Source organism: Polistes canadensis, unplaced genomic scaffold (assembly GCF_001313835.1).
Source record: "Polistes canadensis isolate GaletaPanama2010 unplaced genomic scaffold, ASM131383v1 scaffold_282, whole genome shotgun sequence".
Lineage (NCBI taxonomy): Eukaryota > Metazoa > Arthropoda > Insecta > Hymenoptera > Vespidae > Polistes > Polistes canadensis.
This window is the reverse complement of record NW_014569829.1, coordinates 144,201-157,879: the sequence shown is the minus strand read 5'-3', so window position 1 is coordinate 157,879 and position 13,679 is coordinate 144,201. Positions and strand designations below refer to the sequence as shown.

General features: G+C 38.6%; 1 protein-coding gene across 1 annotated transcript in view; it reads left to right on the top strand.

The window, feature by feature from the left end:
- The window catches only part of LOC106791054, a 38,029-nt gene extending 26,875 nt beyond the window's left edge, over positions 1-11,154 (top strand). The window contains exons 4-10 of the mRNA XM_014756409.1: positions 1,066-1,402; positions 6,872-7,015; positions 7,274-8,134; positions 8,228-8,669; positions 9,172-9,599; positions 9,698-9,978; positions 10,071-11,154. Of these exons, the coding sequence (XP_014611895.1) occupies positions 1,066-1,402; positions 6,872-7,015; positions 7,274-8,134; positions 8,228-8,669; positions 9,172-9,599; positions 9,698-9,978; positions 10,071-10,848 (3,271 nt within the window). The 3' untranslated portion in view covers positions 10,849-11,154. The remainder of the gene's footprint in view (positions 1-1,065; positions 1,403-6,871; positions 7,016-7,273; positions 8,135-8,227; positions 8,670-9,171; positions 9,600-9,697; positions 9,979-10,070) is intronic.
- The last annotated feature ends 2,525 nt before the right edge of the window (positions 11,155-13,679 follow it).

Here is a 13,679-nt window from a genome sequence, read left to right as displayed (position 1 = left end):
CGACTACAAGAGAGAGAGAGAGAGAGAGAGAGAGAGAGAGAGAGAGAGAGAGAGAAAGAGAAGGAGAGAAAGAACTAGCTTGTATTCTTAATGTAGGAAAAAGGAGAAAAGTATGTCTCTTTAAACATTAAATCTACCTTGGAAATTTATCTATAAACGGTAACCGGTCAAATGATACTACGATCATTTCTTCCTTATTTTAAAAATAAAATTTTAATTCTTTTTTGTTTTATACTAAATCCGATAATAATAATAACTTTACTTTAATAATTTCCAATGAAAATTCTATAATAATTCTTCTCGCGTCGATCGCGATAAAAATTATTTAAATATAAAAATCCGTTTGTTTAGAAACAAATATTTCAATAGAAAAAAAGTTTTTAAAGAGGATAGATAAAAGAAAAAAATTTGGGTGAATTTTATTCGTCAAAAAAAAAAACAAAAAAAGATAAATAATATGATCTGTTAAAAGGATTAATTTCTAGGAGAACAAATTTGATCATTCGATTCGGTAATGAATAGAATGATTTATTAATTTAACGTTAACACGTTTCCTTACCGATGACCATTAATTAATAAATAAACTTCGTACTTCGGCAAACTTTTATTGATCCTAAATTTAAAAATAAACCGTTCGTTGATTTCCATTGCTGAATATATTTTTCAATTCATATATTTCTTGAAATTAATTTTCTTTCTCTCAACACATTCTCTGAATAGAATTATTATTATTATTATTATTATTATTAAATGATAAACGTGATCGAATAAATGAATATATGTAAATTTTAATTTTATTTTTGTTTTCCTTCACGCTAATCGAATATATAAAATACACTTAAAAAAAAACAAATCTCGGTGTAGAGAAATAGAAAAAAGAAAGTTTTTAAATTATTAATTTAAAAAAGAAAAAATCTGGGGGGGAAAGGGTGAGTAGGTGGTGGTGGGTAATGGGTGGTGGTGGGTTGTGGGTAGTCGTATAATAGATAAAAAAAAGAACAAAAAGATAGGATTATAAAGAATGACCTAAAGAAAATGATATCTCGTGTTGATAATATCTTTCAGATCGGCCGAGGAAATATTGACGATGTTATTGGAAGCAAGCGAGGAAGGGATTAGTGGCAACTGGGATGGTGGAAAGATTGTCTGGAGCGTTCGTTACGGGTTCGAGAAAGATGAGCTTGAAAAGGAAAAGGAAAATGGTTCGCAATTATCATCAGGTGTTATCGATCATCAACAACAACAGCAACGTTTACAACAGACACGACAAATGCAGCAGTACCATCATCATCACCTCGATAACGAAAAAATTAACGCGTTTCGTCATATCGAGAAACGGAAACTTCAGGCACGTTTGGAAATACAAAAGGACGACATACAAGCAGTTTTACCGATCTCCAAGGTTAGTAAACTTTTCTATTCTCTTTTTTTCTTCACCTACCCCTACCCCTTCCTCCCCCTGCCCAACACACACACACTCCTTCACTAACCATTTACATTTTTTTTTGCTTTACACCCTTCTGTCGAGATATTCAACGAAATTCTAGTCACTCCCGTTGAAAATTCCGGATAAACTGCTTTGAAATCCTTTTCCAAGCATCCTCCCCCCACCCCCTCACTCTCTCTCTCTTGGGTTTCCTTAAGAAAAAAAAAAAGAAGAAAAAGGGTTGGACGTGAGAACCGATGAATTGTCGAGGATGTTGAATCGGTGGGTGGTGTTAACGGACTCAAAAACTAAAAGCAAAAAGTTACAAGAGAATGAGAGATAGAGAGAGAGAGAGAACGAATGAGGGAGTGATGCAAATGTTGTGGTTTAAAAAAAAAAAAGGAAAAAGAAAGAGAGGACATGAAAAATAAAAAAGGAAAAATAAAGAGAGAGAAAGGTAATATCAAATACGCCATTTCTCTCGACACCGCCTCGATCTTCGGCCGCTCCTACGCTCCACCTACCAAACACCTCCTTTCTTCCTCTTCTCCTTCTATTCCTTCTCCTCCAACTTCATTTCCTCCTCCTCCTCCTCCTCCTCCTCCTCCTCTTCTCTTCCTTTTCAGCTACCTACCTACCTACCTACCTACCTACTACCACTACTACTAACATCACACCACAACTTCCACCTACACCACATCACATCACACTAACTTCTGTTAGATCTTTCTCTCTCTCTCTCTCTCTCTCTCTCTCTTATTCTCTCTTTCACCTATTTTCCTTCTCTCGGGTTCTGTTCCCTGATGGAAATCCCGTAGAAAAGAATCCGCTAACGCCGATAACCTTCTCTTCTCTCCTCCTCTCCTCTCCTCTCATCTCCTCTCCTCTCCTCTCCTTTCCTCTCCTAGGTGAAGCTAAGGGATCGATACCTAGCTAGGAATGTACGTACTTACTACGTGCTGGCATAAAAGGCCACGCGAAAGAATCATTCTTACCAACTCGTTCGACCAGTCTCCAGTTTCACGAGAGAGTCTTTACTACTCTTTGGTAAAGAAAAAGAAAAAGAAAAAGAAAAAGAAAAAAATGAAAGCGGAGGATGAGGATGAGGATGAGGATGAGGATGAGGATGAGAAGTCGGAAACGATAGAAAAGTCCGTGAGGTACGACGAACGGATAATGCTTTCTTTAGTTCACCGAGAGCAAACGCCATCTTCTACTATTTTCTCAGCTTTTCTTCTTTCCTTCCTTCCTTCCTTCCTTCCTTCTTACTTTTTTTCAGGTCTTTTACTTCTCCTTCTCTTTTCGTACAATCTCGTCTTTACCGTTTTTTCTTTTTTTTTTCTTCTTTAAACCCTTTTATACTTATCTCTCTATCTCTGTCTCTCTTTTTCTCTTTATCTTTCTCTTATTCTGTCCTTTTTTTTTGTTTTTGTTCTTTAACCCTTCTTTGCATGATGATGGAAATTTCAATCATAATATTTAGTCAACAAAAAAAAGGTACTCAAAACCCTTGTACTGTATATTTGTTGTTGCTGGCAACTTTTCAAGCGACTATTGCGTACAACAAAACGCACAGTTGTCAAAAAATAGCACTAGGATTTTTTTGAAATAATTTTCCTTTAATCTAGAGCATTAATTACATCACCCTGATTTATTTTAAAAGAAAAGACAAAATCATGCAAACAAGGGTTAACCTGCGCGAATATATTTTTTTTTACAATTCGAAGATACACGATCATATATATATATATATATATACATACACACACACACACCACTTCAAAGAAACACCGGCAATTCTTTGCGACGATGTCGTTTAACGAAGGAAAACAAAAAAAAAAATTAAATAGAAAAACAAGATAAAAATATATGAAAAATAACTGAAAGGAAAGAAATAAAAAATGAATGAAAGGACTGGTCAGGTGTAGGTATACCTGTATACATTCATCCATCTATATATATATATACATATACATATAACACAATTCTCTCTTTCTCAGGGTCCCATATTTCTCGCACATTTTTTTTGTCCTGTTCGTTGATTCCTTGTTTACGAGGTAGCTCACGTTCGTGGTTGCAAACGTTCTCTCTCTCTCTCTCCCTCTCTTTCTATTTCTCAAAGCGACAACGTAAATCGAGAAGGATCTCCTTTTGCTCGCGTAAAGATATCGAACCCGATGATTTTCCATGGTAACGAACGGTAAAGAGTCGAATGGCATACGAAAGTAGCGGCAATATATACGTGCACTTTCTACATCTCTCTCTCTCTCTCTCTCTCTCTCTCTCTTTCTCTCTCTTTCTCTCTCTCCTTTTCTTGCCGGCCACGTGGAATACGTGATTGAGTTTTACTACTTTGAACAGCTCAGTGTACCTCTCTAAAGATATCTATCGGGTACCTCGATCATTTCGATATCTCCATTTATTCATCCCTTTTTATTTATTTCTTTCTTTATTTCTCTTTTTTTTCTGTATAATATATAAACTTGTTTCTCTCTCTCTCTTTATCTTTATTTTCTCTTACACTAGTTTTGAACATTCTCTCACTACTTTATCTATACCCTTTTTCTATTTTTTTGTTTCCCATTCCTTGCACAAAACCGCTATCTCCTTTGCCTTTCTTTGTAGGGGCGTTGAGGAGAGAAAGAAATAAAGAGAAAGAAAAAGAAAGAACCACCTTCCTTCCTTCCTTCCTTTTTTCTTTTTTTTATTTCCATGAGAAAAATAATAATAATAGTAATACAAAAACAAAAGAAAAAGAAAGAAATAAAAAGATCAAGAGAAAAGGGGGTATACCAAGGGACGAAAAAATTTCTTTCAAAGCTAACCGAGAAACGTTTAGGATGCCATAACGCGTTCCGAAGTTACAACAGCAGCAGTTCTCCTTTGCCGAAATATAAGCGTCGCGCGAAACGAACGAGTCTTTTATCTTCCATCTCACTTCCACTTTTTTTTTCCTTTTTTTTCCTTTTTCTCTCTTTTTTTTTCTGTTCCCCCCTTCGAACAGAGAGGCACTTTCCGTCACACTTTTCCAACCATTCTAGTCATCGAAGCCTCTACCGAAACCAATACCAACACCACTTTATTCAACGACAATATCTAGGAGGGTGTTGGGGACAGGGGGTTTAAGGGGGGAGCTATCGATTGTACCTATTTTCTATCGAACTATCGAAACTCTCAACATAGTTGTACTACTACTCAACCTATTTCTAGTTCTATACCTACTTCTCGTCGTTGTTATTTTGTTCGAATGGGGATGATACCGTCCGTTCAAATGTTTATACGAATTCGTAACGGTATAACGAATTTGACTGTCAAGTGACACTAAAGTAATGAATTAATCCGTTTACGTGTTTCCTCTGAAAGGGAAGAAGCGCCCTTTCGAACTGCCCCCCTCTCTCTCTCTTCTCCTACCCCCTACCCCTTCCTCCCGCACCCACACCGCGTAACACCCATCCGCGTTCGTCCCCAACACTCCAAAGGTTGTCAGAAATTCCAAGCTTCTTGATTATCCGGCACACTAATTGCCGTACCTTCCAGGAGATGATGGCAAAGGAACGAAGTTTTTAATTAAAGGAGAACCTCCTCCTCTTTCTACTACTCCCCCAGCCCCCACCCCCACCCCTAGCCCCATACCTTTACCTCTACCTCTTTCTCTTCCTTCTTCTTCTTCTTCTTCTTCTTCTTCTTCTTCTTCTTCTTCTTCGTTTTCTCTTATCACTCACTCACTCACTCACTTACTCACTCTCTCTTTCCTTTATCTTTCTCTTTCTCAAGGCAGCACAAATTCGTTTATATTTCTTCGTCCGTTTCGTTTAACTCTAACACGGATATCTTCTACCTTCCTGCCACCGACTGAGAGAGACCTTTAGTGAAAACTAAATTAACTTAAGGAACGAGAGAACACTTTACCTTTCGATGAATCAAGAAATAAAAGACCATTCTGTCGCAGTCATTCGACTTATTTAACTTATACGAAAATCATAGCATTAAATTTATTTGTTTGTTTGTTTTTTGTTTGATTATTCGTTTCCTAAAACTTTTATAATTAGATTAATTTTATTTATTTTAACGTGTCGCGTAATTGAAAAAGGGAAGGAAGGTTCGTTTATCGATTTGAATATTTGGATACTCAAAAGAATTTCGATCGTGCATATAATATCTTTTTGTTTATCTATATATACTTTATTTTTTTTTTATTTTTTTTTTATCTTTTTATAAGAGAGAAAGTAGCAAAAAGTAAAAAAAAGTTACTTTATCGGATATATATATATTTCGAGTTCGATTCGATCCTCGATACGATACGATAGATATCGTTTCTATGCCTTAGAGCAATGTTCGAAGAACATTGAACAACAAAGGGGGAAAAAAAAAGAAACCAATCGAAGATCCACCAACAGGTACAATCCCCCCTACCCCCCTTACCACCGCCCCCAACATCATCCTCTTCTCGAACGATTTGCCTTTTCTTTTTTTCTTTATTCCTTTTACGGAAGGTAAACTGTGCACTTTGCTTGTTTTAAAGTTTAGTTAGACTAACCATTTATATAAAACTTTAGGCTAGCTAACGTATCCTAAAATAATACACACGTATAACGCATATGTACATTGTTGATGTATAAATGCATATGTGTGTCTCTTTACGTAGCGTTTATATAATATACTATATATATATAAATAAAAAGAGGATAAAATATACCATGCGAGGTCAGAGATTTAAATTCCCTCGTTGCAATATCCGAGTCGTTTGATGTTACTTTCCAAAGGCCAGACCGTACGGAAGCCAACTTGGAAATGGCTGCTTCGATATACCGGACCAGGTTGGCCCCTTTCCTCTCCCCCTTCATCCTCCTCTTCATCCTCCACCCCTCTGTCTCTCTTTCTCTCTACCTTCCCGCGGACTAACCAAGGCACCAGTTGGGGCCAACTGGAAGGTATGGACCACCATATCTATGTGCATACATAATCGTAGGACTCCGACCATACTTTCTCTGCTTTCTGTTTTTTCTTCCATGTGTATAAAACCGTCGAGCATCTCTCTTTCTCCCTCTTTCTCTGTGAAAGAGAGAGAAAGAAAGAGAGATATTTTTGGTCATTTGAACAGAACCTGAAACAGAAAAAAAATATTCGATGTTTGACTACCTTTCCCTGCGGATCCTCTTTCTTATTTTTATTGTTTTTTATTAATATTTTGTTGTTTTCTCGAATAAAAGCGTTATTTTTACACAATGAAATCATTGACGATAATTTTCAATAAATTATTATTGACAATTTATGATTGCCCGATTCTTGATATAACGTTGGTAAAAAGAAAATATTTTTAAAAGATTATACACAAAATTTCGGCGTTTAGATTTAATCGATCGATATCGATGTTCGATTGGAAATGATTCATATCGAATGAACATGAATAATAATCCGTCGAGACTGAATCCTATTTCCTTTCAGAACTGGGAAATTATGAATACGGCGGTGCTGACGGGACGACAAGTGTCACAGGGGATGAAGGTATTCATCGTCAGTCAAGCCGGTACCGTGGCCGACGTCACTTTGCAATCTTCCTGTCATTCCGAGGACGAAAGTGTACTTAAGGTAAAATACCGTTATTAATGCTGCCACGTTATCGGGATGTTCGATCGTTAATATCGGTAATCAATCCGTTCTACATCGTAATACCTCTACTATCCTAAGCACGTATTGAAGTAACTATGAAAAGGGCAAAGACTGCGATGATTCACGTTCTTACACGATCGAAGTAGTTGTCCCCCGTGTATATATGTGTGTGTGACTTTTTTTCAATTGCCAATCGTTACCCCTTTTTTTTCTATTTTTTTTTCTGCTTTTTTACAGGTTTCCTCTTCGTGCAGCAGCGTTTACGTCGACGGCTCGGAAATACGTGGCTCTAGTAACGCCTCGGTTTTGGTTAAATACGGCACATACACCGGCCTAGCTAAGTTCACAGTTTGGATGCCAGAATTTCCATTGGAAGTTACGGTTAGCGATACGAGATTGAGTCAGATCAAGGGATGGAAAGTACCCGAAGAACACGCCATGGGTGCCAAAAGTAAACGTAGCTTGAACGGGACGAGTTTATCGAAAAGCGAATCTAAGAATCCGTCGGTTAGGACGATAAAGAGGAGTGCTATAGCAACAGAATTAGAGGATTCTATGGAGGACACCTCGATGGACGTTGAGGATCCTGATATCGTATTGGAAGAGGACGAACAGGAAGAACGTTTTCGTGGAAACGATCACGGATGGGATACTATCAACTCGATCGATAGAAACCCAACGACCAATTGTCGATTGCGTTTTCAACAAAGTCCTATTGAAGTTCATTCAAGATTTCTAGCTTCGGATCACGATTCCGGCAGAGTGTCCTATTTCGTTAATCGTCGTACTTGGTTACGCGTGACCGATCTTGTGGTTAGTATGCTTCGCGTGTCCGACCCAAGAATAGCCACACTTTTGCAAGGTAGAATCGTCCAAGGTCGAAGCGTCGGTAGAACGGAAGTTCAAGTTCTTTCGCCAATAACTGGTCGAGTAATAGGCGCTAAAGAAGTCCGCGTTGGGAATGATCGGGTTTCGGTTTCTCGATTAACGGTGAAAGTTGTCTCGGGTCTTCAATTGAGTATCAGTCCGGACACGGCTATTGAAAATGGTTACGTTGCCGAAACTTCTGTCACTAGACGATTGACCGCGCAATATCAGGTAAGATTTGTTAAAAATCGTTTGAAATTTAATTTTTAAATGATAGATTCATTTTTTTTTTACAATTTCTCGTAATATTGTTTCGTTCAACAGGAAGGTCTGCTAGACATAGACGTTGAATTTTCCGACGGATCTCGTACACCCTTGAGAGAAATAGCTGTTAGCGATTATCATTTGCTTGTTGAAAGTCTCGATCCGGAAGTGGTAGCTTTCGCGCCAATGGTGGCATCCCATCATCCCCGTGTAATCGCCGTTGGCGAAGGTAGAGGCGACCTTTTGAGGGTTAGCCTTCAATTGGCCGACGCCTGTCGTCTTTCCGGAAGAAGATCGGGCAAAGCATCACAAAGAGCGTCAGTTGCTTCTCTGGCAAGTGCATCGGCCAACGTTGAAGTGGATTTCTCTTCGAGCGACCTGGCAAATCGACCGGAATTTGTCCAAAACGATGGCGGAGGCACGGTTGGTGGTTCCCATCATCATCGAGAAAGGAAAACGAATCGGGGCGAGATGGCACCTGATCTACATGACATTCTTATCGGTAAATAGGTTCTGTACCCCTTTGCCAAACAGAATTCTTTTACGATTTTTCTCTATATTATTAAATACTTATTTTATTTTTTTTTTCATTTTATGATTAGTATTCGCTTTGCACTAATCTTTTCGTGTTTGGTATGAAAAACACGACTAGATAACATAGGTTCTACACTTTGTCTATTCTTATTCTTCTTTTCTTTTTTTTTTCTATTTCCTTTTATCCCTTCGTTACTCGTGTTCGGTTCGAAAAAAATAAAAAAAAGGCAAGAGATTAATTAACTTCGACTGCGCGTTGTGTGTCTGTGTGTTTCGCTTGGGTTCGTAAGATCGAACGTTCGATTTAAACGTTGCATGCATTAAATAAAACGTATCGGAAGGATCGTAGAGCATGACCGATCGGAACGGTGGTGTCCGGTATCACGTGATGGTAGAAGAACGCGATTAGTGCCGGCTTATTTTCTGACTCTTGCCCTCTCTCTTTCTGTCTCTTTGTTTTCTGTGCAAAGGGTTACCGCTGAAAGACGAGAACGAGCACGAGCACGAGCCTCTGGTGCAGGCGCGGCAGCACCTCACGGCTATAGCTAATGGCATGTCTTCAGGAGGAATGGGCGGTGTCGGGATAAGGCATCAAGGGGCATCCCGCATGAGTCCACTCGAGATTGGGATGTACGTCCTGCTTGCTGCCTTTTGCTTCGCGATCGTCGTCTTCGTCGTATCCTGCGTCGTCTACGCGAGCAAGTTCAAGCCACAATCGCCGGACTCCCCGCTGACCGGTGGTGCCCTTCCTGTTCTATCCGGTGCAGCTAGGGCCAGGGCAGCAGCCAATCAACTCGCTTCGAGTAGAAGACCTCCCAGGGAATCAACGACCAACGCGCACGATTGGGTTTGGTTAGGACGGGCCACCCTCGAACGTGCCGCTTGTGGTCCTCAACAGGTACGCATTACCCAACATTGATTGCTTCAGTTTCACGAATTTCCATTTATTATTCCATACTATGACGACTTTGATGATGATGATGATAATAATTTTAGGTCCACGTTACCAGCAATCCTCTCGCCGGTGACGTCGAGGTCGACCAACCAGAATTAGGTACTTGTTTCGACAATCCAAATCATATCGAACTTCCATCGGCGGTTCAACAACGATCTAACACCGCCGGTCCCATCGATACTACGACCTATTGCAAGAGGGACAAATTGACACGAAATAGCTTCGCGGTTAAATCCACGCCGATTAAACCCGTACCTGTTAACAACGTGACTGCACCGAACGTGTCCACAGCAGGCTCACTGTTGGCGACTACGCGTAACGAGTAATTATTTGACTAATACATTCTCTAATAATTAAAACGGAGTTTCGTAACTCTCTCGCTTTGATTTTCATTCGATTGTCATATTTTCGTAGTAACGAGGACGTGCCACCGCCTTTACCACCCCACGGAGTACCAACGAATTCTACCGTATCTGTTACGGTACCTATGACACTCGCTGTAACGGCTACTCCAATAAATCCCAACAACATCAACAACAACAACAACAATGGTAACGAGGATTATAAGCCACCTGTACCACCGCACAGAAATACCGGGGTGATCGTTAGGCTGCCAGAAACACCTAGGAAGCATCGTCATCGTGCATCTAGCGGCGGTAGCACGGGACATCACGCTAATCATCGGCACAATGTTAACAAACAACTCCAACAAAGTAACGTTGTTAAACCGTTAACAACGCAGCAACATGGAAAAGGCAGAGCGAACAGTCCAAAGGAGAACGGTGAGGAAGAGGAGGAGTTCGTTGAATTGGTCAATCCTGACGACAAACAACAGCAACAGCAACAACAGCAACAACAACAGAATCCTTACTCAAAAGAGGCAAGGTCCAGAGAAATAAAAAGGGCGACGATAGTAGGAAACCCAATGTTCTCCTCGTTATCAACGTCAGCCGTTGCATCTTCTGTTAACGCTTCCACCCCGACAATTGCCTCCTCATCGTCAACCTCCCCGCCGTCAACGTCACCGTCCTCCAACAGTTCCTCCTCCACCACCTCCTCCTCATCATCAACGGCGTCCTCATTATCTTCCCAGGAGCAGGAGGAGTCCGTCGCATTGGAAGACCTTAATCTCGGTATGGATTATCACCAGATCATGCACTATTTCGACAATTTGAAGGAATCGAACGCCTAGGTAAAAGAGTCCGACCTCTTCGAAGGTCGACCATAGAGTAGTCAACGTCACTGATACGAAACTAAACTTGGTCGTCGCGTGTCCGTTTATCATATTATTATTCTTCCGATCTTATATATTATAATATATGAGCTCTTCATCTCGTCAAAGTATCTTCTCGAAAATAAAAGAAGAAAGGAACAAGATCAAATATTTGGGATTGGCCTTGACGAGACGTGGTTGCTCTAACACCTAGCCCCCACTCACCCCGCGGCCCCGATTGTAAAGCTCGTATCCCCGCGCGCGCGAAAAAAAAAAAAACAAAAAGAAAAAACAACATTTGAGCTTTGTAATCGGAGATGATCCGAGAAAACGTTTCGTATTATAGACTAATAATAATCTAGTCAGCTTCCTAGCAGCACGTCAAGAGCATGCGTTAAGACAAATACCTTACAGGTACACGCGCGGACACACAAACACGAAGACTGAACACGTTACTACACACTTACACATAAATACATAATAGAAATACATTTGCATACGTATACATATATATATATATATATATATATATACGTATAAATACATGTTTACATGGGAATAGAGAACACGACAGATGCAGAGGCTTTATTATCCGACTGTCGGTGATCGATAGAGTGGTGTGATGCTGATTCGATCCAAAAGAGGAAATTATATACCTAACCGCGATATCAAATCAAATTTCAATGCTCCTATCGATCTGACGGATTGATCTATGCCCATCATCATCAACATCCTTGACACCGTTCTCGTCCCCGTATATCTTCACGATCTCTTGCTCAAGCCTTACCCTCAAACTATCCCTTCGAACTAAACCCTCCCCCCGCGTCCCTAAACCCCAAACCCAAACCTTGCAAAAACTCCTATTGTTATTCGCGGGGCACATTAACTGCTGGGCTCGTTACTCTCGCTTTACCAGCAGTGCAAGTCCGACGAGAAGACTTCAATCCGATGTTCCGATCTCGATTTTGATCTTCTCTCTCTCTCTCTCTCTCTCTCTCTCGTGTAATACATATATTTATTATTATTATTATTATATTATTGTTTTCGCTTTTAACATATATATATATATATATATATTTATTTTTCGGGAACACACGCGTTTATTAATAAGTTTTAAATTGATTATAATATGATTTAATATAGGTAAAAGAATTTCCCGTTAAATCTCGATATTTAAAATTATCGAGTGAAAAGAACTTAAAAAAAGAAAAAGAAATAATAGTCTTCCTGTTCGGATTGGGTCAGAGGTCGAGGCGACCGTCGCGATCGAAACTATCGGAAAATCTCTGGTTGCGTTCCGCGTCGAAAATGAATAAATAATAATAATAATAATAATAATAATAATAATAATATTAAAAATAATAATAATAATAATATTAATAATAAAATATTAAAATAAAATAATAACATTAATATTAATAATAATAATAATAATAATAATAATAATAATAATAATATTAATAATAAACAAACACGTATATTTATTCGAACCGATGGCGCGTCGTAATATTTGTAAATTTTGCTTTGTAAGACCGTGTACATATATATATTATATATTATATTATATCGCGATAGCGCAAAATGATTATTAATTACGGATTTACAGATTTAACTTTACATTTATATATGGCCGTAGAGAGCGAAGAGCATACATACACACACATATACATATGATAAATATATATTATATAAATATTATACTACGTAAAAGAAAAAATCGTAAGGGACATAAGCAGCACGAGCCCTTTCGATTATTACGTATTCGTCCTTTCCATATCGGACTCTCTATGCGTGCATGCGTCAATGCATCAACGCAAGCGCCATTTTTCTTCAGGTTTACCCCTTTTAAAAAGAAAAAAAAAGAAAAGAGAAAAAAAAAAAAAAAAGGAAGGAAAATAATTTCGAGCGAAGAACACGCACAGTAATGCGCCCCCCCCACCCTCCACATATATATACACACACATACATACACGCACATAAACAAACAAAAACCAACCCTTTCGGGCAAGTTCTTCCTCTTGAAACAAAATTCGTCGTTCCCTTTTTGAAAAGAAAATTCGAGATCGTACGGGCATCTTCTTTCTACCCCCGCGTCCCCTTTTCCCGATCGTTCGAAAAGAAAATAAAAAGAAATGAGGGGGGTGGAAGGATTGCGATCTCTGAGAGATGAAGAATAAAATAAAAAAAAAGAGAAAAGTATTAATGCGATCTTGATTGGGATGAAGGGGATGGGGGATGTGGAGTTGAAAAAAGTTTAGAAGAGAGGGAAAAAAAAGAGAAAAAGAAACACAACAAAGCTATCGTTAAAAAAAGAAAAGAAAAAAAAAGAAATCTAAGCATCTAAGGACCTAAGTGTCTAAGTATGTATGTATCTGTAAGTTGTGTGTTAGCACGTCGCCTGAAATTATAGTGATAAAATCGACGATAATGGCAACGACGTCCGATGAAGAAGAAAAATAAGAAAAAGTAATAAAGAAAGAAAGAAAGAAAGGAAAGAAAGATAATATCCGATCGAGCACATATTATGAATAGAAAGAAACATTTCTATCTAATGATAAGTGCGCGCGATTAGATCATAAAGACGATCTCATTAGAAACGTAGACGTCTTTATTATCTAATGATGTGATGAGAGAAAAATAGAAAAGAAATATAAAAATAGATATCGGTCAAAAATTCACGTAAAGAGAAAAATATCGAGACAACGTACATTAACCCGCCGAGAGAATCTAGTCTTTATAGCGTATGTATAAATATATATATATTTATATTATATATATAATTATATATATATTATATATTTATTATTATA